The 23,651-nt window shown below is 38.7% G+C and overlaps 1 protein-coding gene across 3 annotated transcripts in view; it reads left to right on the top strand.

Moving 5' to 3' along the window:
• The window catches only part of SIPA1L1 (signal induced proliferation associated 1 like 1), a 197,110-nt gene extending 174,007 nt beyond the window's left edge, over nucleotides 1-23,103 (top strand). For 2 of the 3 annotated variants that reach the window (XM_014869373.2, XM_014869370.2), the window contains 9 exons: nucleotides 1,343-1,461; nucleotides 3,782-4,221; nucleotides 10,051-10,290; nucleotides 11,372-11,537; nucleotides 14,067-14,310; nucleotides 17,265-17,411; nucleotides 19,557-19,671; nucleotides 20,150-20,231; nucleotides 20,988-23,103. In XM_014869373.2, the coding sequence (XP_014724859.1) occupies nucleotides 1,343-1,461; nucleotides 3,782-4,221; nucleotides 10,051-10,290; nucleotides 11,372-11,537; nucleotides 14,067-14,310; nucleotides 17,265-17,411; nucleotides 19,557-19,671; nucleotides 20,150-20,231; nucleotides 20,988-21,131 (1,697 nt within the window). In that variant the 3' untranslated portion in view covers nucleotides 21,132-23,103. The remainder of the gene's footprint in view (nucleotides 1-1,342; nucleotides 1,462-3,781; nucleotides 4,222-10,050; nucleotides 10,291-11,371; nucleotides 11,538-14,066; nucleotides 14,311-17,264; nucleotides 17,412-19,556; nucleotides 19,672-20,149; nucleotides 20,232-20,987) is intronic. The other variant, XM_014869376.2, reaches the window with a different exon arrangement.
• The last annotated feature ends 548 nt before the right edge of the window (nucleotides 23,104-23,651 follow it).

The raw sequence follows: 23,651 nt of genomic DNA, 5'->3' as shown, positions 1-23,651 counted from the left end.
CTCCAGCGTTTGGCAAAGGATGGGAAATGCACAGTGACATAAAATCCCTATGTTTTATCTCTAGTGTATTGTCCTGCATTCATAGAGTTGGAATCTGCATCTTTGATTGGTGACTTCATTGTCAGTCTGGTGAATCTAGTGAAAGTTTGATTTTATGACAAATAAGTACATTTCCACTTGGGATAATCTGTCTCAGGGTAAATAAGGCTTTAGGTGTAGTGACACCTTCCTGGCCTATCCTTTGCCACAGAACACCTTTGTTCTGTGTTCACCAACACTGCTTGCTATCACTTGCCAGGGGCAATCAAGTTTGATAATATTACTAGTATTATCATTATTATTCTTTTAAAAACTCACAACTTTTGTTTTCTAAAAAGCTCATAATACTGCAGATCAAGATGAACAAACTGTAGCTGTGTTGGAGAAAACACTGCTATTTACTATGGGTATGGTTAAGTACTTGATGTTTGTAAGCACATATTCTACTTAAGAGCATTTTTAGAAGTTCAGAATATATGTAGAAGCATATGTAAAAGCTCATAACTGAAAGAGATTCTTTTAAAATACTGACCTTGGGCTGTGAGAAGGCAATTACCTACCTAACAGGCTGTGTCTGAACATCCTCTAGACCTCCACAGTTATCTCTGGGGAAAGTAACTTTTATTGGCAAAGTGTGCTCCTCTGAGTGTCCATGTAAGGGGAGTGATTTGCCTTCCATTCACTTTTTCAGGTTTAGTTTAATAAGTATTCCTTTTGTACATCTGTGCAATTTCCACATTCACAGCCAGCAATGTTTAAGATAGTATTATGTCAAGAGATTTTTTTTCTGCACTCTCTCCAATTAGAATGTGTTTGTTAACTCAGCTTTAGTAAGAAATACGTGTAATAATTGTACTGGGGAAAATGGGTTCATTTAAGTGATCACTGTAGACTTTTGCTATTGTCCTGCCTTGCACAGAATGCCATTGAAGGAAATGTGGGTGTTCAGTCTTTAATTCTCTTGTCAGCAGGCATCTCACACATTTAGAGATCCAATGTCAATACTCTGTGAAAGTGAATATTCTGCTGTTTCAATGCTGTGATACAGTGCTGTTGGGCAGTGGGGACATGATACCATCCAGGTTGTTCTAACGAAAGTCAGAACTGTGGTAGCTGGTTTTTCATGAAGCCTTAATAATTTGTACCAGGTAGGAATGGGCCCTTCCTCCCCTGTGTGCTGTCACAATACATACCCATTTTTGGCTAAGGTAGTGTTGGAAAAATTGCAGTGTGAAGTGAGGCTACACGTTTTCTTAGCTTGTAGCACTGCTGTCTCAGTCCATGGTTGTGTGCTGTGTTGCAGAGCCAACGTGCCACCTCCCAGCAGTGTCAAAAGTCCTGCCGTCCTTCCGAGAGAGCCCCAGTGGAAGACTGATGAGACAGGATCCCGTGGTACACTTGTCTCCAAATAAGCAGGGTCATGTAAGTGATCCTAAAAAGGGAATTATTGAATGTTTCACTTTTGCTCCACAAGCTCTTGATACCAAAAGTGTTGTTCAAAGTTATATTTAGAGTGTTGGTTTTTAAAAAAGGAAAGAAAAAAATCCTGTTCTCTACTAGAACATGGAGAATGTAGTAGAGCAGGCCTGTTGGTGCCTAAAGCCTACAGCACGGTATATTGAAATATTTACTAGTTAATAAAGATTTGCTGCCAGTTGAACAACAACCTCTTGTCTGTTATCTTGTGAGAAGTAAAGGATTTGTAGAAATTTGCAAAGCTATTCCTAGACCTCACTTGTAAGACTTGCAGTTTAACTAATGTATCTTCTAATGCAATGCCCAGAAAGCTGCAGCTTTGAGACAGAATAGTGATTTTGGTTTGGTAAATTCTCCTTTTTCATAACGTACCTCAAATGCTGTTGGAAGTCTGTCCGAAAGGACTCCTGAAATCTTGCTGAAAAAAATACATTTTTTAAAATTTGTTTTGAAGTTCTAAATGGTAAATTGTCTTTCTGTCTCTGCCGAATTAACTATTCATACTTTGTGGAGATTGTCACTTCCCAATTTATATACAGAGAGATAGATAAATATAGTAAAGTTAATAAATTTAAAATGTCTTGAAAATTCACTATAATAAAGGAAGCACACTTTAAGCTTAAAATTACTCAATAAACTATATCATTTTTTTTCTTTTACAACAAGCTAAAATACAGAGTTCTGTTGCATGATGTTACTGAAAGTATTACTTGCATTTATTTAGATGTGAGAAAGCTTTTAATTGGTTCCGAGTCTTTAATTTGCTCCTACTTGCCAACTTTATTCTTTCGATGCAATTGGCAGTGTTGCTTTTGGATTATTAATTCATAAAAACACATATTTATTATTTAAAAAAGAAAACACCAAAGAAACTCGAACAGTAACACACCTGTCTTAATATTCTTAGAAGCACAGACTAGTTTTTAAATTTAGATTGACCTGTTTTTGATGAGATGTATTTGACTGCATAGTGACTTAATACATAACTTATTAGCTTGAGTGCTAAGTGCAACACTGGAATTATTAATGCTTGCATTATTCTGGTTTAGTCATTGTTAAAGCAAATCTTTACTATGTGGAAGGATGGATGGGCAAGTGATGAAGTTCTTAATGTGGAAAAGTAACTTTAATTGACGATAACTAGGAGTCCAGATCAACTTCATATTTCCCCATTTTCCTGTCAGTTCTTTCTTTAGTATATTAAAAGACATGGATGCTGATGATTCCTTGTTCTCAGTATGCATCTGTTCCTTATTTCCCTCTGAAAAGAGTAGCCGTATCTACTTTTTTTATATTTGTCTGGGATCTCTGTGTCTGTTCAGTAAAACAGGGGTAGACAAATAGAAAACTTTCAAGTCTGCTTTCCATTAATTCCCTTTTTCCCAGGCCGTGTGGTCATCCAACAGGTCTGTTGCCTACTGCTTCAGTTCTGATTCTGTAGATGATCTGAACTTAGATAAGTTCAGTAGAATTCAAATGGATATAAATACCCCAAAGGTAGATGATCTACTAATCAGTAAGTGTATGACAAGAAATTCTTCTTGAAATGGGATATTCCACCACTATGAAATTAAGGACATTCAGTTTCTTTGCAATAGTGGGCTGTAACCAAGGATAGGACACACAAACCATCCAGGCACTGGCATGCCCTGATGGGATAATTTAAAAGCATTACATTAAAGCTTCTTTTCATGCAGTTCTGCTTTTTGGAAGACAATTTCACATTAGTTAAATGATGTTTCACTGGTCATTTGCAAAGGACGCTCCTGCTGAGGAGGAAAGACACCCTGCTGCCAAGAAGAGGAAAAGAAGTGGCTTATGCTCTTCTTTGAATTTTTGATAGGGAATTGGATTACTAAAATAGCATGCACTTTGTGTGGATTGCTTATGTTTCATATTCTAATATATTGCAGTCTTAAAATTAGACTATTTTTAATAATTGTAATTATAACCCAAGTCTTTATAAATAAACTGGACTGGGCTGAGGAGAGCTGTGCTTGAAAGGAACCACCGCAAGGTATTTTGGGACAAAATACAAACAACTCAGGCTTTTCCTGCCTTCCAAATCCATAAGAAAGGGTTTTTTTATGTGCAGTCAGCACAGAGGATGTGCACTGTGCTGGAATCAAATTTTCAGCGTTTATTAGTATCCTCAACGTATGTATCCAATACCTCCAGGTAGGAGAGCTCCTACTGTACAATGGTGGCTTTTGTAAGCCTTTATTTTCTCCTCTCCATTGTCATAATTCTGTTGTTTCTTCTGTAGTCTGACAGCCACTACTCCAGCCATTCCAGCAGCAATACACTCTCCAGCAATGCCTCCAGTGCTCACAGTGATGAGAAGTGGTATGACAGCGGGGAGCGCACGGAATCGGAGCTGAACAGCTACAATTACCTGCAAGGGACATCCGCCGACAGCGGCATCGACACCACTTCCTACGGGCCCAGCCACGGCAGCAGCGCCTCCCTGGGGGCTGCCACGTCGCCCCGCACCGGGCTGGCCAAGGACAAGGTGGCACCGCTGTGGCACAGCTCCAGCGAAGTGGTCTCCATTGCAGACAGGACATTAGAAAAGGACAGCCACATGGACAGGAAAGCTGAATCCTCGCTCAGCCTGGATATTCACAGCAAGAGTCAGCCAGCCTCCAACCCTCTCACAAGGGAGAACAGTGCTTACAGCTTAAGTGATGCTGTCTCACATACAAGGTAATTTTCACCTCTTGTGTGATTGCCCTCCCCACGTCCATTTTCCCATTCTCACTCTCTAACCTATCAAAAGTGAGACGTAGATGCTGAAGAGAGGGGCTTCTACTTATGTTAATCAGTGTTTTGAAAGATTTCACTGTGCAGACTGCTTGAAAATTAAGACCACCATTTGCATCTGCTACCACTTACATTACTAGAAGTCTTTAAGAGCATATTCGGTACTAAACTGTCCATAAGACAGACATGTCTGATGTGTTTATGGAGAATATCTTGCAACAACTGCAGTCCATGTGTGGATCAGAAAGGAGATCAGTCCATGTTATTAATGAACAGTTTAATATTGGGTTTATTCTTAGTCTTGCAAGTACTCCTTTCAGATGTTTTGCATTTTTTCACCCATTCTTTGGAAGTCAGCTTGCAGTTAGTATGATCAATAATGAGGGCAAGTTGCTTGGGAGTTCTAGCATCTAGATCTTAATCTCATTCTCCTGCCAGCTTGTGGGTACAGGCTTGATAGGTTACAGTCACCTTCCCTCTCTCCCTCGGTATTGCCACTTGTAAAATCAGCAATATCAAGTATGTGTGTAATGTGCTTAAACACCTCAAATGGAAGATACCCACTTCACAAGTCAATCAGTGCTGCTAGAAGCAGAAAATATTTTAGACCATTTTCCTAACCCATTTCCCAAGAACTATTCAGTGTGCTTTTAAAAAATATTCCTGCTGTGCCATACAAGAAGAAAACATAGCCCTTTCAGGAAAGATGTGGGATCATCGTAATTTGTTGGCCTTGTGGAGCCTGACTGTTGCATTTTTATTCTTAAGGCACCTCTGTTTTGAGTGTGTAGCTAAAATCCCTGCAGACTGGAAGTCCAAAGCAGTTTCTTGTAATTGTCTTGAACAAAGCTACCGTGCAAGACTAGATGTTTATGAGAACAGTTCACTAATCCCTCTTACAGTAGCTGCAAATAAAGGAGTTGTCATAGAGACTGTAATGGTCTCCATGTGCTTTGTCATGGTAATTGTGACTAAGTAATCCATTAATGGTGGTCCCACTCTGGCTTACTGCCTCTCTTCATTGGCCATTTTTGGCACCAAAGCTCACACTCAATTGATAGAAATCCCTCCCAGGTGTTTGAGACTGGTGTGTTCCCAGTAGCTGCGTGTATGTGAAGGACTTGAGCAAGTCTGGAGAGAACACTCTGAAGAGGGACTTAGATTTCTGGCATGTTAGTGTGTTCCCCTTTCTTGAAGGTAAAAAGTCTACATGGTGGTTGTCTACAGTGTTACACCTTTTATTTTAAGATAAGCATATTTATGTGCATTTTTTAACATTCAGTAGAATTTACCACTGCAGTACTTGTCTGAACATACCTGGCAGCAGCATCAACTGTTGAGATTCTTATACCAAATGCTGATTGCAATAAAGTTAGTAGCATTGTCATTTGGAAGGATTTTTTTCTGAAAACCCTTAAAGAATCCTGGAAAAATTTATGTAAGTCTTGGAAGCTTTATTGTAAAGCCTAATGGAATGGCATGTTTGTATATCTGAGGTTCTGGTTTCTTCTTCAAGCACCAAATAGGGTAATTCCCTAGAAAAGCTGAGAAAATTTTATAGAAAGAAACAACTTTGCAAGGCAGGCACACCATGACAGTTCTTCTCTTCCATGAATGTACTTTGGAATTGACTGCAAACGGGTGTCTATGTTGTTGTCTCCTTATTTATTGTGTCTTAGCATTGTGTCCCCAAAACACGGTGTTTTCTCTAGTTGGTGTGGATTAATGACGTAATGTTTCTCTGATGGTATTGAAATTACTCTCTCCTCATAATTTTGGGGCTGTCATTGAAATTTCCAGATAAAGGTTTCCTGGGCTTTATTCTGGAGAAAGCAGTTGGGGTTTCTTTTGGCCAAGTTTAATTTAAAACTAAGACGTTCATAATGCAACTCTTTAGAAAAAGGAGTAGTAGCAGTTTGTAGAACATGTCGGGCATGATACTCGAGAAATGGAGCAATGCTTGCACATACATCGTTTGTTGTGGTGGATTCAAAAAACAGATTGACTCATGTTCCTTCTTGATTTTTTTGGTTTTGAAGACTAGAGCATGTGTTTGATGCCTCACAATAAAACAAAGACACAGTCTGGGATAAAAAGCTTTGATTTTGTTTCTTGTGGCATCCTCAGTTGGTGGTTGCACACTGAACAGCAGTGGAACCCTTGGTCATCCAGCTCTTTGCTCCCAACTCTGTCATTGCTTCCTCTGTGGAGGCACAACAGCTTGGAGCTGGAGGCTGGTTAAAATGGCACTTGCAAAAGACAAGTACAGATTATGGAGATTATTAGGAAGATGCCTGCTTGAAGGAGGGGAGACGAAAGAAAGATTCTGAACAGGCTACTTTTCATGAGAAATGAACAGCTTAATTGGTGTGTTTCTCTATCAGTTTCTAAATTGCGATCCTTTGTTGTTTCTCACTTTTTTTTATCTTTTGCCTGTGGATGCCATAATGTCTGTAATGTCTTTAAAATCAGGTTTCTGAGCAAGAAGAAAAGGAATATGGCCCTAAAGAGATCTCTGTGACAAAAGAAAAGAAAATAACTACAAATTAGAGTGTTTGTGTCTGTAGAAGACAAGAGCGATAATTACTGCTCAGATCATTTAATGGTGCATAAAAGAACTTGTACCTGAGAACTGGTGGCAAAATGTAAATTATAGTGATTAACTTTTACAGCAGAGCTTCTGGCTGGGTTTTATTTCTCTTTTCCACCCCCATTCCCAAAGTCCTTCCTGATGATTGTGCAGATTTCTCATAGCATCCCAGGAGAACTGCATTATGTAGGCCAGTAATTATACAGAACCATTATAGCTGAATGTCATTAAATGAAGCAGTATGTGCTGATGGCATGAATTCCTTACAAAAAAAATTAAATCAAACTTTCATTTCTACCTAAGCTATACAGTTTTTATGGTCTTCTTACCAAAATTAAAAGGATAATCTTGACTATTTATAATCAAATACATTTTTCATTACTTCTGATAATTTTAAGCTAGTTAAAATATTATTTATTGTAGATTGCTTTTATGAATGGCTCATCTGCAATTCTCGCAGACAGTCATGTAGTATCAGAATGTTTTCTTAATTCAATCCTTGGTGTCTCAATAATTGAGGTGGGAGATAGGGGACCAGTAGTCACCATCTCTGTGTCTTGAGAAAGAGGACTGAATCTCTTCCACATAAAACTCACCTGGTCTAGGTATCTGTTGCAGTATGATGAATTCTCTGCATGCTTCCTGGTGTCAAATACTCTGTTAACTTCCCATCACTACCATAGTGCTCCAGCTCTGGTTTAGTTTTTGTAGAGTTTATCCAAAACCTTTTGCTCTCCAAATATGCTCTCAGTTAACAAGTGTGTCTCTTTGCCTGTCAGTATCCTGTTGGCCTGCCTGTGTTTACTGGGAGGGTGAAAAGCTTCAGACATATTCACAGTTCTGTGTGTAGTCCTGAAGCAGAATATCCTCCCAAAAATACTATATTGTAAAAGCCACAGCTCAAAATATGCAGTGCACTTTAAGGAAAACCATATTTAAAATTGTATGCTAATTTTACTAGCATTTACCAGGTTGCTCTTGGTGTCTATTATATGATGCATATTATAATAAACATTCAAATGAGAATACTTAAAATGCACAATGTATATTTATAGTATGTTATATAATAAATATTATACATATATATGCATCTTATATAAATTTTATGTCAGGCATAATTAACATCAGTTTTTACCTTCTTTCCCCAGTAACATTAAGGATCAACACCATTAGCTTATCCAGGAGCTGGATATTTATTTTTACTGGTTTATATTAACAAACAGTTTGTCACAACTAGCATTTCCTTGAGAATACCTGATGGGTTGAGGAATTCTGAAATGTGGTCAGAGATTCCTTTCTCCGTTTTCCCTACACTGAAGCAGAAAGACTTTTCTACTTCTTGAGTGTATTTAGGAGGAGCTAAAAATGGCAGTTTATGCTGTGGTAGTGATACCTTACAGATGGGCTGGTTTACTCAGCATGTGTAGGAGACTTTTTCAGTATTGCAAGAGACAAAGGGGGAATGAAGAAAAATTTACTGCCTTTTCCCCTAGCTCTTAATTTTCTCTGCTTTCTTGCTATAAATTATGCTTAGTTTTGTCTGCTACAAATATGAAGGTCATGCTATGCAGCACCAAATATATGGGATTGATGGACTGGAAAATATCTTGCTGTATATTCTCAGTCTGCTGTCTTTTGTATAGGCTTTTCAAATGTAGAGATGGAGGGAAGGAGGAAATACAGTTCTTTAATCCAAAATCTGTATTGCTGTAATTTGATTTGTATGCATGTAGAGAGGTGCATCTTGCCCCTGATGTGATGCCCCTGGGCTGCAGTAGGCAGTGGAAGGCTACAGTCCACCCAGGCTCTTCATCAAGTGCACAGCACTTCACTGCTGGGAATCGTGCTTAACTTGAGCCACATGAAAATGAAACATATTTCAGGGTGATTCTTTCAACTCCATCTGCTGTCAGTGAAGAGAGAAGACACTCCAAAGCATTAGTTCTCCCTGCATATCTGAGATACCTAATTTAAGACAAGCAGAACCACCTCCTTAGGATATTTCTTCATTGACTACTACAGCCCGAGCCAGACAAGTGGCATAGATTAGATAACTGACTGCTTGAGACTAAACATAGGTGGTATTATTTTCCCAGGTGGCAACATAAATTTAACCTTAAGTTCTTTTTTCTGTTTCAGTAAGAGGGATAGATGTGAAAATGCATTGTTTTATTAAGTTCTGAAAAGATTGGCGAAGAATTTTCTTCTGTGCTAAGGAAGAAGAGATTATTCAGTGACTTTATTTAGCCTTCCTGCTTATTTTTATTTCTCAGTCAGAAACTGTTCTTTACCATGGGGCCATCTGTTTCAAGTTCCTTTAGTGCAGTGTTGGATCCAGGGATGAAAATGTGGAGAAGTTGTATAGAGAGCTGGTAGAAAACCGATCTCTAGATATATGTAATGCTATTTCAGTATTAAAGCTGTACACAACGATTTCCTGGTATTGTGCTTATAAATGACTGACCTTTTAAGGTTGTTCTAGTAAATATTGTCTAGGCCTAGCACTCCTGATAGGGAGCAAGTTCCATCAGATTTGAGTATTACCATTACTGAAGAGTATCTTCCATCTAAAGCCCCTCTCCTTCTCCCAACAAGCTCCCGTTGGTCTTCCCAGCTCCATTTTCTGTCTTGACAAATGGTGATATATGTTAGAGACCTGCTCTAACTTCTCAGTTTAAGTCTTCTTTTTATTCTTGCAAATGCTAAATGAATGGTTTTCAGCAAGCCCTGTTTTGAGAGCTGTATTGGTTTCTTCTTTAGTTTGTTGGGGGGTCTTAAAGAGATGTTTCTTGTTACTTAAGTTTCTTTAAAATATGTTTTCTTTTAAAGCCAGGAATTGCAGCAAGAATTTGGACTTTGTTTCTTTTCTGCTAATTCAACTAAAATCTCATGTATTACTTTTAAACTGCCTAATGACAATGAATCGCTAGATTTCTCATTTTGTGAAGAGTGACTGTATTGTGTCTTTAGAAGTTGCTTGCAAAATTTTCCATTACTATCTGAGGTGTTTTTAATGGAACATTGGTGGAAGGCCCTTAAGAAGAGCAAACTGTTTTTGCTCCTCTGTCCGCTGTTGATAAGAATAACATCTTGTATCCAGAGTTCTGCTCTAAAATCAATTAAACAAGGCCCATATATACACATTTGAGGCAATTTTTGTCTTTGTTATGTTCTTCTCCTAGTACCATGAGCTCACGACACTCTGCCAGCCCTGTTGTTTTCACCAGTGCCAGGAGCTCACCTAAAGAAGAGCTTCATTCTGCCACTTCTCCCCAGCTCGCACCTTCTTTCTCCTCCTCCTCTTCCTCCTCATCTGGTCCTAGGACTTTCTACCCTCGCCAGGGTGCTACTAGCAAGTATCTGATCGGATGGAAAAAGCCAGAAGGGACAATAAACTCAGTGGGGTTTATGGATTCAAGAAAGTAAGACTGTTTTTTTTGTTCTCTTGTTTGATCGTTTGCTTTAATTGTAAATGAAGCATTTTGATCTGTGACAGTTTTCTGAAGAGCTCAAGACTATTAAATACAATGCTTCATCTTCTGTAGAACATAATCTCTAATCTAGTCTTCTTGGAGTACGGTTTAAATATTTGATAGTTGCCTAATCTCATTCCCTGTTAACTTGTGAAAGTTGGGGTCTTTATCATTTCTAGAAAGCTCTATGGATTTCAGTCCTATTAAAGCTTATCCTTTCTTGGGACTACTTAAAGGTGACTCAAAATGCTATTTGAGCAAATATTAAAAATCCTCTTATTATAGAGCCTGAGTTTTACTTAAAACTCTCATCCATGTAGTAGCACCGTGCATGTTGTGCATTAACTCTGTCATTCCACATTGCCTTGTCAAAATTGCTGCCAATATCCAACCTAACTGGCTTAAAGCAAGCCAGGATATCTCAGCATTACAATATGCAAGCATCTCTTTTGGAAGAGAAATTGAGAAACAACTTACTAGTGAAAATATTGTTAAGTATGACTCAAAAAGCAAGTAGTTCAGAAAACCCATTTCAAAGTAATTTATTCAAACCCTCTTGACTGTTACTGAGTCAAGCACAGCATCACTAGATGATACCAGTTATACCAGCTGTCAAAAAGAAATGGTGGAACTTTGTGATAACTACATTATAAAAAGCTGGTTGAAATATTAAAGAAACTTGAAGATTGGCTGCTTTTGGGCTTACTGAAGATACCTTTTTTTAGCTTTGTACAGAATGCATATTATTTTAATGGATTCAGTCCCTTATTGGGAAAATGTATTACATTAACCTTTGAATTATTTTATTGTATTGCTAGTTGATGTTTTTAAACAAGCTTAGTGCTTCCACAGGTATCCACTAAGGTGAGTCTGCTGTAGCAGTGAAACTTCTTCCATCCTCTGTGCCCTCTACATAGTTTTTTGTTTTTTTTTTCTTTTAAAAACTTGAGGGTGCTATAATTCTCGTTTCATTCATGCCTCCTGCCCCAGGGCTTTGAGACCTGAATGTGTCTGTTCCATTTCATTTAAGACGTCACCAGAGTGATGGCAATGAAATGGCCCACCCTCGGCTGCGGGCGTCCGCAAGAGACCTGCGAGCATCCCCAAAACGAGCCTCCAAGTCCACTGTCGAAGAAGAGCTGAAGAAATTGATAGATCTTGATAGCCCAACACCTGAATCCCAGAAGAATTTTAAGGTATGTTAGAGAGAGATAGGATCTTTTCTATTCTCACCTATAACAGGAAAATAAAATGCGAGGCGTTCTCTGAATTCTCATCGTGGACAGAAAATAATCTCTTTGTAACTGATTATTGGAGAATTAATTTGGTGAAAAGTTTCATTATTATAGTCTCTGCAATATTGTTACAACTTTGTGTGCAGGCTTAAAGAGACTTAATATGCAAATTGCAAAGAAGATTTAGTACTGCTGGGTTATGGAAAATCCTGTAGTGTTGTCTTACATATTTTAACAGTTCCTCTCTGATTGCATCACTAGGCAGTGACTTACTGACAGTATTGAAACTCCTTGCAAAAAGCACACTTTTATACCTCAATAATCCTGTTATCAAAAATGATCCCTAAACTTAAGCCTATATGTTTACAGGATAGTTAGAAACATTTCCTGATGTGTTTCAAAATGCATTGAAAAACATGTAAGTGTATGTATTTTTAGAATCCATCATTTGGAAGAGAATGTCTTGATTTCTAGTCTTCATGTACAGCCAGTGCTTGCCATCCAGAGCCCAAATTGTTTCCACAGCAACCGTGCAGAAGAGAGAGCTGCAACTTTATTTTTTGCTAGTAAAAACATGAAGTGGCTTATTAAAGCTTGTGAGTGTGGGTTCCATACACAGATTATTTAAGATGTTATCTCTGGCCTCAAAAGTAAAAAAACCCTGATCATTGGCAAGATAACCTTTTCTTAGATTTGTGATAGTTCTGAGGGGAACTGGGACATGGGTGATGTGAACACCTCCTGTTGGTTGTTTTGAGCAAGAGAATTGTTCTCATTCTAAGATATCTTCCCCAGTTTGCTGTTTTTCTGCTGTGGGGTTAGTGAATCAGTTCTTACCCTGATTGTTATTTCCTGGTTGCACTTTTGATAAGTTTCAGCAAGTTAAAAACATTGTCACACCAATAAATAGCATCTTAGAAGTAAAATTGCATTATAAAAGTAACTTACCTCTGCCCACTGTATAACTTAGATTTCATCTTACAGAAGAAAATCTTACAGCATATAAATTTTGGACACTTTAAAAGAAAAAAAAAAGATAATGGCCTGCATTAATTCACTGCACCAAAAATCCTTCTCCTTTCTGTCTATTGGCTGACAAAGGCTTTGTTTGCCAGTGGAAGTTGTTCTAGGCTATGATTTTATGTGTCTTGTGCATCTTTGTATTATCTCCCCCACCTTCATTATCTCCTCTTGGGCATTGTATATTCTCAGACAAATAACTTTTTCTCTTTTCCCTGCTTTGGTACCAAAACTTTTCATTAGCAGGAAAAAAAAAGGCAGTTCAGTCTTCTGTTTGCCAGAGTAACAACTGTGTGCCAGGAGCTGTCATTTCTGTAGAGGCAACACAGAGGGGAGGATTTGATAATAGAAAATAGGCATGAAAAATAGGAAGTTGGCTTCTTTATTTCCTTATCTTCTGATGATAGCAGGGTTTTGGAGGTAATCTTAATAATTCTGATTCTTAATCATAAAACAAACATGTCCAGCAATGTTCTCATATTGAAATTTTTAAGAGGTGAGAGGATTTGCAGATTGTCTTCCTTTGTACAGTACCAACAGTCCCTCTTCCATGCTGTTCTACCTGTAGTGTGGGATTTTGATCACAAGAATATTGTCTGTTGAAACATTTTTTCCTCTCTCTGAGAAGAGATGACTATTTTTATGTCAAATGAGGAACTCCGTTTTTAATTGCTCTTTTTGTTAAACCCATTTTCTCCGTTGTTTTTTATTTAAACTCTCCTACAGAGCAAATGAAGCTCTGTAAAAATTTCTCCATGAAAGCCTTTGGAGCAAATTTCAGCCAAACTGTAAAGAAATGTTATGCCTTAGAGATAGCTATGTTGCTACAGGTTTCATGAAAATCAGTCTCTGGTGGAGGAAATGGTCCTGATAGCAGCTCTCTGGCACTGGCCTGGGAGTGCAAAGCTCCTGGCTACCCCCAGCATTGCTTTCTCCTGTGTGGAGCATGGAGGAAGCTGGGATGATGGTGGGGGTAAGACACAAGCTTTCTTATTTATGGGACTGCTTTTGATTTTAATACTTCTGGAGACCCACAGCATAAGGGGTATTCCTAGTTGTTCAGTAACAGGAGACTTCTAATTAGTTGGCATTTGCTGGTGCTGTGCCTGCAGGAAGGCAGCCAGCCTCGGGCAATGGGAGAACTCTGGTTTCTCCAGCATTCAGACTCCTTCTGTATCCATTTCTCTGCTACTTATCAGCTCTGGAGTCAGCAAGGGCCTGAGATTGCCACTTCAGGAGAAGTTTCAAGTGTATAAAAGTTAAAATAGGCTGAAAAAAATCTATGTATGCTACCTAGTTATAACCTCCTTAAAAGCCAGTTCCATCAGTTCTTTTTCCCGTCTGCTCTGAAAAAATTCTATGTTAATACTTGGTTTCTTACTTAAAGAAGTTTTTACAAACTATTTCAAAAGTTTCTTTATTGATTATTCTTTTTCTCATTTCTTTTTATTTGTGTTTATGAATGTATAGTCACACACTCTGTCCTGTCAGTCTCCCTTTCCCAGCACTCCTACCACAAGGCGTGCCTTGCAAAGGACTTTGTCAGATGAGAGTATTTACAGTGGCCAAAGGGATCACTTCTTCACCTCGCGGGCCTCGCTCTTGGACCAAGCCATGCCAAATGATGTTCTGTTCACCAGCACCTACCCTTCTCTCCCAAAGTCACTGCCCTTAAGGAGACCATCCTATACTTTGGGAATGAAATCACTGCATGGTAAGTGGATTTCCCATTTGTCAACTTTCAGAGGAATCCTTTCTGAATCGTCTTGGGGGAAAATGTTTGTTACAGCAATTGGTAATTCCATCTTGATTTTGCTCAGATGAGGAGGGTCTAGTCACATGACTGAAAATATAAAAAAGGACAGGAATTTAATTTTTTTTTTCATCACCTCAGTGGGTGTAAAATGGCAGGACTGGTCATGCATTTGGCTTGTGTAGGGAGCACAGAAATTTGCCTCACCAGTTCCAAGTTTCTATCATTTCTTCCAAGAGTCCCCTAGATCAGGTGGACAAATAATGTATTCCTGGTTATCCACTGGAGACAACTTCAGTTCTGGTATCAGTTCCTTAATGTGGGATTATGAAAATAAAATACATTGGGAAAATTATACAGAAATGGATAAATACTAGTGGGCATTTGGATATAGAGCTTTTATTGTGCCAACTGTTCAACTGTTTTTTAATTCATTCCCTTACCCTATTTATTTTACAGCACCTGAATTACTTATTTTAGTCACACAGTTAACCAAAAAAGGTTATTTGTAAAGTTCTGTCAAGAAGACACTCAGCTTTCCCCCATTAGTTTATTGAAAAGTCTCAGTTTGATTATTTGATGGGCTGTATCTTACTGCACGTGAATGTCTCAGTGAGAAACCGAATTTTCACAGGTTCCCACTGTACTTTATAACTGAGTGTGTTTTCCAGAAATAGAGGTGGATCTCAGGGTAGGATTCTGCAATGTTTTCTGAAGAAGTATATATCTGCTCTGATTTATTCATGTTTTAGTATGTTTCAAGAGGAAAATGCAAGCTATCAATAGAGTCAACTCACTCTAGTGGGCCCTAAGCACAGTCTGCATTTAGCTACACAGGATGCATTTGACAGTGAAGGCTGATGAAGTAATCTATTTTAAATTCTTTTCATCTGACTATGATCACCAGGCATCAGTTTTCAGTGTTGAACCTGACATTTTCATGAGCTGTTGTGTCTGTACAACGTGTTTCTTGCATAAGAGTTAGGAAACTGAGCTCTTTTCATTTCTGTTTTTATATGCACTAAAATAACTTTGCAGACTTGGTTATGCTTGTAACTGGATGGAGGATTTGGCTTCTGAGGGCTTGGGGTCAGAAGATTAATGATGTCACCTGAGTACAAGTGGAAAGCAGCACTTTGTCTCTTTTCATTTAAATACTGTATTTTCCAAAAAGAAAACTACAAAACCTTCTTTTGTTGTCATGTTCTCTTGCACACTAAACTGATAACTCCTCCTAGCACATAACCTTTCCACCTCTGTCAACAAAACAAGGTCTTTCATTTTCCATAAAATGTAGGAGCTGCATGATAAAAGGACCAGCTATTTGATTGGCACACAAATTGTCTTCCCACGCACACTTTGCTGAGAAAAGCATTAGGTAAGCTAGATATTTAGTGCCACAAGTATTTGTTAGCTTCCAGTTAGTCAAAATTCTTTAAATTCAAAGATTCCAGAGCACATACTTTTTTTTTTTTTTTTAAAGAGGAAAAACAGCTAAAAATGCTTATATTTACTCATCTGCCTTAACAAATCAACTCCGATTTTAAAACAGGTAGCTATTCAAATACTTAGGTTTTCTTCTAATTGCCTATATCTTTTCACTAATTGGAAATATTTTCGTGTTAACAACCTCCAAAACAACTCTTTTGAGAGCTAAGACAGGAATCCTCAGTGTTAATATTGAGCCAAATTACATTTACAAGAAGTAAATACAGACACAAAAGAAATCAAGATTTCTGAGCAAAGAAGTGAATGCAGCGTAGCTTTTCTGGTCACTGTTCCCCAGGCAGCAATATGATTTAGCCAAAGTTCTTATGAAATTATTTTAATTATTGAGAGAGTAAGGGAAATAAACAACACAATTCATGGCATTTTGGGATTGTATCCTGCCTGTCACACTGTCTTTCTTTTCTGTATGATCCAAGCAGACTCTTCACTATAATCTTCTCAGCAGCTTCCTCCCAAGTGCCCAGTCCATCTTCTCACCTCTACATCTCTCTCTTCTAATACTGCCTATAAGATTTTCAAAACTTCTTTACATCCTGACAGAGGGCATGAGAAAGGAAGTTGTTGCTGTTTCTCAGCATAAACATGGGACCAGGCATTGCCCATTTTTTGATTGTTCAGCCAGTAAACTGAAATAAAGTAGATAATTCTTGGTTGACAGTTTGGTCTTACCCTAATTAGTGGTGAAAATCTAAGTGTTTAACTTCTGTTGTTTTAATTTTCACAAAAAATACAGGGATTTTGAATCCTTCTTTCAAGCTTGTCAATATTTTTGTTGTTTTTTTTTTCCATAGTCAGCTAGGTAACAGCTTACAGGTGGGTGTGGCTATTTTTTGTAAAGGTCTGAAGGTTTCACTGAACTGCTGAGAGATGTGTGAGAGATTACTCTGGAAGTAATTTCAAAGGTTTTCTTGTTCTGATTCGTCTTGGTGGGCTTAAGTCATTGGCTTACAAGATTGTAAAGAGGAAGGGAAAAACCCCCACAGTTTTGGGTTGGGGTTTTTTTGGGGTTTATTTTTTGTTTTTTACAGAAGCAAATAGGTACCAGGGATTGTAGAAGCCCCAGCAAGCAGCAGAGCCCTTTAAAGTATCTTCAGCTTGTGAAGAGACAGGAATTGATGGGTAGAAGAGTATTGTCCCCATGCACAGTGCTGGGGAATCAGAGATTGACTTTTGAAGCAGTCAGCTGCTAATATTAAGGCAAGTTAGAAAGGAGCTGAATGTGCTGGCTTTAGAAGATGCTTTGTAAAGGGCTTTATCTGGTCAACTGCAGTTGATCAAACACTATTCTGAATTTTGGTTCCAAAAGTGCTATGCCAGAAAAGTTAAGAATTTGGTATGCAATAGTATTAAGAAAGGAATTTTCAGGTGTTCTTATGGAGTTTATAATCTATTCTGCATTGCTCCAGGAGAGTTTTCTGCCTCAGACAGCTCCCTCACAGACATCCAGGAGCAAAGACGGCAGCCCATGCCAGACCCTGGTCTTATGCCATTGCCTGATTCTGCCTCTGATCTGGATTGGTCTAACTTGGTAGATGCTGCCAAAGCTTTTGAAGGTAAGTTTTCAGAATATAATGCTTAGGAAGCTGGTCTTTATTCACGCTTCATTAAGGACTTTAGGTTTTGTGGTTGTTTGGATTTATTTTAATCTTGACTTTCGGTTTTGTTGTTCTTAATTTACTACTCTAGTCTGAAGCTTAACCTCATTTAAAATAACAACTCAAGTATTAAGAGCCTGAAACTTTGTATGTAATACTCAGAAACCATTTCTTCATACTGGGATTCCTTGGTGCTATGGTCTGGCCAAATCTTTGTGAAACTGGCTACTTTTCATTTTGTGTAAAGCAGTTGCAGACAGCGGGAGTGGGAAAGGCACAAAAGTGCAAAAATAAAGTAATAGAGTAAGGAGAAAGCACACTAATGATTGCTTGCTTACTGCACTAGCAAGAAGTACATGTAGTGCAGCTAAAGTTTGCAACCAGGATAATTTGGGAAATACACCTTGTTGGTAAACCCTTTTTCATTGCCTCTGCATACCCCAAAGATGTAGATTTGCATATAATTATTGTTTCATCCTATGGCATTTTCCATCTCCATGACTCTTGGCAAACTGAAGAGAACTGTAAACTGTCTAGATACATTTGAACTTAAAATTAAATGCAGTTTAGGCGAAAGAGAATTTGTTACTAAAACCCAATGGAAAAGTCTTATAGGTGTGTGAAACAGAAGTACCCATTCCTAATATTTGCATAAACGCTGTCCCACCTTCATGGAAATGTTTTTTCACTCACCTTATTCAGCATGATTGGAGAAGGCTGTGAAGTACTTTGATTTCTGGAGAAGGCTGTGAAGTACTTTGATTTCTTGGCTGTTCTCTGGTAGTAGCCTTATATATCACTAGGACAGTGCATGTCTCTATGGGTGTTCAAGAGGTACTCGTGTCCTCTGCTCTGTTGTCACAGGAGTTGTAGGAGCAACTTGCCTCATATTTCTGCTGTGCAATTTTGGGAAGAGTATTCAAAGTAAGACATGGTCTTCAAGAGGAAATGAATTTGTAGTGATGGTTTTTTTATCACCACATATGGGTGAAACTCAGGTTTTAACACATTTCCCTGTGGTTGGCAGTTTCTCTTTAAAGGATCCCCTGGTTTTTGGTGAGATTTATTTGACTGTCCTCATTAACCCGAATCCCTCACTTGGTAGGCCCCAGACTCAGTTGTGTTTCTCTTCAGAAGTGTGAACACAGTCACTGTGGTCAAGATAACAAACTGACAGCTCAGATGAAGAAAAGCTGGAGTAATGTGTTAGCTGGCAGCTTCATCTCATTGCTATAAAAATACGTTCAAATTTGACTTGGAGAAGGATCTCAATGTTAATTCCATTGGTCTTTGGTTCTCTAGTCTCTGACAGGTGCCAGTAGGGATTGACACATACCAAGGAGCTTAAATTCTGATTTGTGGTCCTAAACACCTCCTCTACACCATTTACTGGTGTCCTCAGCACAAGCCCCTGAAGTGGCAAATCATGGTATCTGTACCAGCTGCCTGGATCCCTGAGCTACACCAACCTCTAGTATAAAAATTTGCCAAACAGAAAAAGACAATTCTCTTCTGCTTCCAATGAGAGCACAACAGCCACTGAGGTTAATTTGTTAAGCTAAAAGTCTTTATATTGCTGTTTGTCACACCACAGGTGACAGTGATTTAGAGATGTGTCAGAATATTTGAACAGTTACAGGACAAGAAATACACAAGGCAGGAAAGAGGTTTCATGTTTCAATCTGAAAATGTTTTATAAGGCATAAGGAAAAAATTTCTGGTTCTGTAAAATGTCATTGGTCACATTGCACACAGTGGGCTTTTCTTTCCTCAAGATAAAGGCATTCTTTATAGAGTGAAGGAAGCTAAATATAGTTGCTAAGTTATTGGGTGGTACCATGTGGTCGTACCCAGGAAGATCTGCACAGTGCTGCTTGTGCCAGAGGCAGTACTTCCTGAATCCAGTACAGTGGCAAACCTGGTGCAAACACTTGCACTGCCAGTTTGCTTCTGTCAAGTGGACATTGGTATGTCATATCATCCCTTCACCTTGCTTGAAACAGACTGAAAAGTGCTGGATGCTGCAGTGTAGCTGTTGTGCTGTGCAGGAACAAATAATCATTACTGCTGCCATTGTTTTTCTCGGTATGTTTGCCTTCTCAGTTCAGCGAGCTTCATTCTTTGCTGCTGCTGATGAAAATCACAGACCTGTGAGCGCTGCTTCCAGCAGTGATCAGGCTGAGGACCAGCTTACTGCACAGATAAAGCCTTATACAGGGTAAGTAAATACACCAGATGTCCAGGCTTTCCCAACTACAAACCAAGGAAAAGAGTAGGGATGTCTTTATTTGGAAGCCATCTCCAGGCTTCACACAATAACTCTTCACAAGTTCTCATGAAGATGGAACTGGGAGGTGAAAAGAAAAGAATTTTAAGTCCAGTTGAACCTTTTTGCAGGTTTTTTCCTTGTCTGAGATGTTAATGAACCTGTCCAAAGCAATGGTAATTCAAGACATTTACAGTGAGTTCAAGTAGAAAGAAGTCAAGTGATGAGATGAACCCAAGTAATCATGAGTTAAATTTGTTTAATATACTGCATGTGTTCCGTGTACTCTTTATTAGGTTCATTTTGTGACCTTGGTGCATGCAAATGCATTCCTTCATAAAGCCACTTGGTGTAGACAAAAGCTTCCAGCTACCCCATGTAAAGACAGTAAATGACATCAATACCTATTCTTGTTCCCTGCTTTCAACAGTAAAGAATCTCCTCCAACACTCGCCTCTAAAGTGGACCAACTGGAAGGTTTGCTGAAGATGCTGCAAGAAGATTTAAGGAAGGTAAGCATTTCATCTACAGAGGATTCGTTAGATGTATTTAGTAAGATGTATTTGGTGGTGCTAATAACTGTGTAATCCTGCTTTGCCATGCCTGAGCCTGTGACAGTCTCATCCTTGTATATGAGAAAAAGACATTTCTTTGCTACTTTTCTCAGGTTTCTAATTATGCATGGCTGGGATGGGGTGTCTGAATTTGTAGGCGTTTGATTCCTCTGCTTAAATTAGGAGGGTGACTCACAGTACCTCCACTCCTAATTCAGGTGACACTGCAAAAGGTTTGAAGTTAGTCCATAGAAATGTATCCTGCTGATGAAAAGCTGACAGTGTTATCTAAACCTGTAATTTCTGCGGTGGAAACTTCCTGTATTGTTTTAATGCCTACTTGGTCCAAGAAGGATCTGCTGTAATGAGATGAAGTCTCACTGGGAAAGTGTTTGCAGGAAGATTCCCTTCCCTTTACTTACTTAGCCATCGGCACTTGTACATGCAGAACAGGTCATGGCCAATTTTATTGGACCACCTGGGGAGCCAGCTTTTATACTGGGATCTAATACAAAGAAATCCTGTTCATGCAATCAAAATGTGGGGAAGGAAACGTCACTAATGTCCCTTGGATATAAACCAATGTGTTACTGCACATAAAATCCTTAAAAAGACTGAGACTTAGGCTCTCTTAGGAGATTCTTGCTGCTCTAGATAGATGGGAAGCATTGCCTAAAATTTCCACTAAGATCTGTATTTTTCCTTATGCCTAAGGAAAAAGAGGACAAGGCCAGCCTTCAGGCTGAAGTGCAACATTTGCGGGAAGACAACTTGAGGTTACAGGAGGAATCCCAGAATGCAACCGAAAAGCTGAAGAAATTCACCGAATGGGTTTTCAACACAATTGATATGAACTGAGAACGGTGTACGGGGAAGGAAACCATCTCTTATGAATATTATTACTGGGACTTAAGCTTTAATGCCACCCTAATTATGACATGTGAAAGTATAGTCAGAGCAATTCCCTGTTCTTCATCCTCCAATAACCCTTTTTTGCATCTCTGCGCGCACTCAGAACAATTGCAGATCAACAATCAATGTCTGCCTTTTGTAGAAAAAACAAAGTAAATAATTTTAAAAAGGTAAAATAAAATAAAAAAATAAAAGTTTAACTGCTAAAATGTGAATGTCTATTTTTTGCACATTGTCTCTTTATCTGTTATGTACAAAATGATTTGGAGGCCAGGATCAGGCTTGCTGTTCCATCTGCCTCTGTTTCCATTAACTCCTTTCTCTCTGTTTCAGGTAATCTGCTTTTCCTTGCAGCTTTGGCAAATATTATGACATCTAGAAATTTAGAAAGAAATGTTTTCTTTACTGCTCTTCTAACATTGTTTTCTGAAGTATGCCACAGACAAGGGGATGTAATGCAATGTTTTAGGTGTCTCCTTAGCAATTTGCGCTTGGTTACTAGTGCTACCTTCCCATACATTGCAGAGAGCGCGTGTCCATAGTGTATGGTACAGTACAACCAGCATCACGGCTTGGAGAGAGACTAGAGAGGTGAGCCATGGGCGAGGCATATTATCACACATCTATTGCATTAGCATTTCTGGTGGCCTTTGTTTCCCGTGGAAACAATGGCTGCAAGTACCTTTACAAACAGCAAAACTAGGCATGCTGCAGTTCATACCACATCGGGCAGGCTGAGACATAAGCAATCCAGCAACAGTGCTCAGTTAAGTACAGCCCCCTTCCCTCCCAGGGGAGTCTGTTGCTTGCATACGTGCAGGAGACTTAAGCTGAAGTTGTAAAGAGATTAAGTTGTTTTTTTTTTCCCCCTGAAATGTCACCATGAAAAACCACACAAACCATCACTGTGTACCTGCCCTCCCATTCTGTTTCCCTGGTTTTCTCAAATCACAGATTTGAGAAAAGTTTATTCAAGTTGTGTTTTATTGCATGAAACATCGTATAAATCCTTTACTATGGAAGATAGAGGAATATGTAAAGGGGAATTAGAGAAGTGTATTTTTCAAAGCACTGGGACAGGATTGGAGCTTTGAAATCCCCAGTCCCCAGTGAAATTGTCTCACATGAGATTTCCCAAACTGCTTCATGCCAGCAAAGTTGATTTCTTGTTCTTTGAAGGAACAGCTAACTTGCCACAACGTGTTACCTCTACAAAAAATACCTTTTAGGTGTCAAAATGCAGCTTTTAAGCACTGCAGTCTGCACAGGCATTGAACTGTGCAGTGTGCTGAGAAACCTTTTCTACTCCCTTCTGAGGATGTAGTTACTACCTTAGTAAATACTGCCTTCCATAAAGTGCAGTGTATTCGGGGGTTATTTTCGAGAGCATCCTCTCACTCCCCTTTATCACATTCTCAAAAACACAGATTAAAATCACAGCAGTCTTGTCACAGACTTCCATGCTCTCTTCAAATCCCTTTTTCACGCTCTTTAATCTTGCTGCACACAAGTACACACTACACTTCAACCTCAAACTTCATTTGTGATGCTAATCCCCATGGAGTTCTTCTCTAATGTTTTGTCATGGAAATGGATCTCTTTGGAACTATTTCTGGAGTGCTTTTGTAAAGGTTTAGAATGTCTTGGGTTTTTTAATGACTTGTATGAAGGAGATTTATATAATGCCTGATATTATTTGTAAATGGGAAATATTGCTAACATCTCTGAGCATCCTGAAGTCTTGCTTTTATTCTCTTTTATTTTTAAGTTTGGTTTTGTTTTATTTCAAAAAATATTTTGGGACTTGGGGCAGACTATTTATTAGAGTTTTGCAACAGAGTTCTTCTTGTATGATGCCACTGAAGGCTACTTGTAAAATTCTGACAATAAAACTCATTTTAAAGGTTCTTCTAAACAATTTTCTGATTTTGTTGGATTTGTTAAGACTTTTCAGAGTGTTCATTTATTCCTGGTTTCTTCTTGTACCACTTTTGTCAGTGCTTATTGATACAGGAATTCCATTCTCTATTAGATTCTTAATTTTTATCCCTTTGAAGGTCATTACTTCGTATGCAAAAAACACTCCATCACTTGACTTTTTACTTGTATTATTGCACAAATGTATCTTCTTCCCCCATTTACAAGGGCTTGCTACCTTTAAGTTACTCTGTGCTTCACCAGAGTAATGTAAAGGAGAGGCAGTGGTTTTTTTATAATTTATCAGGATTTTAGAACTTACTTGGACTGAAGCTAATTTAGATGAAAACCAGACTGTCCTGATTCATCTGCCCAAGGACACACAAAGCTCTGTGTCTCAGAGCCAAACCTGTGAGCATACAACATCAGGTTTTAGGTTTGGGAGGGGAGAATGGGGCACATAATGCATTTGTTTTGTTTTCCAGATCTCCATCTTTCACTTGGAAGATGACCTTGGAAGTGTTTTGAACTGCTGTTTTTTTGGCCCAC

This window comes from Sturnus vulgaris, chromosome 6, assembly GCF_052056855.1.
Source record: "Sturnus vulgaris isolate bStuVul1 chromosome 6, bStuVul1.hap1, whole genome shotgun sequence".
NCBI lineage: Eukaryota > Metazoa > Chordata > Aves > Passeriformes > Sturnidae > Sturnus > Sturnus vulgaris.
The sequence above is the reverse complement of the archived record's forward strand: the minus strand, read 5'-3'. Positions and strand labels throughout refer to the sequence as shown.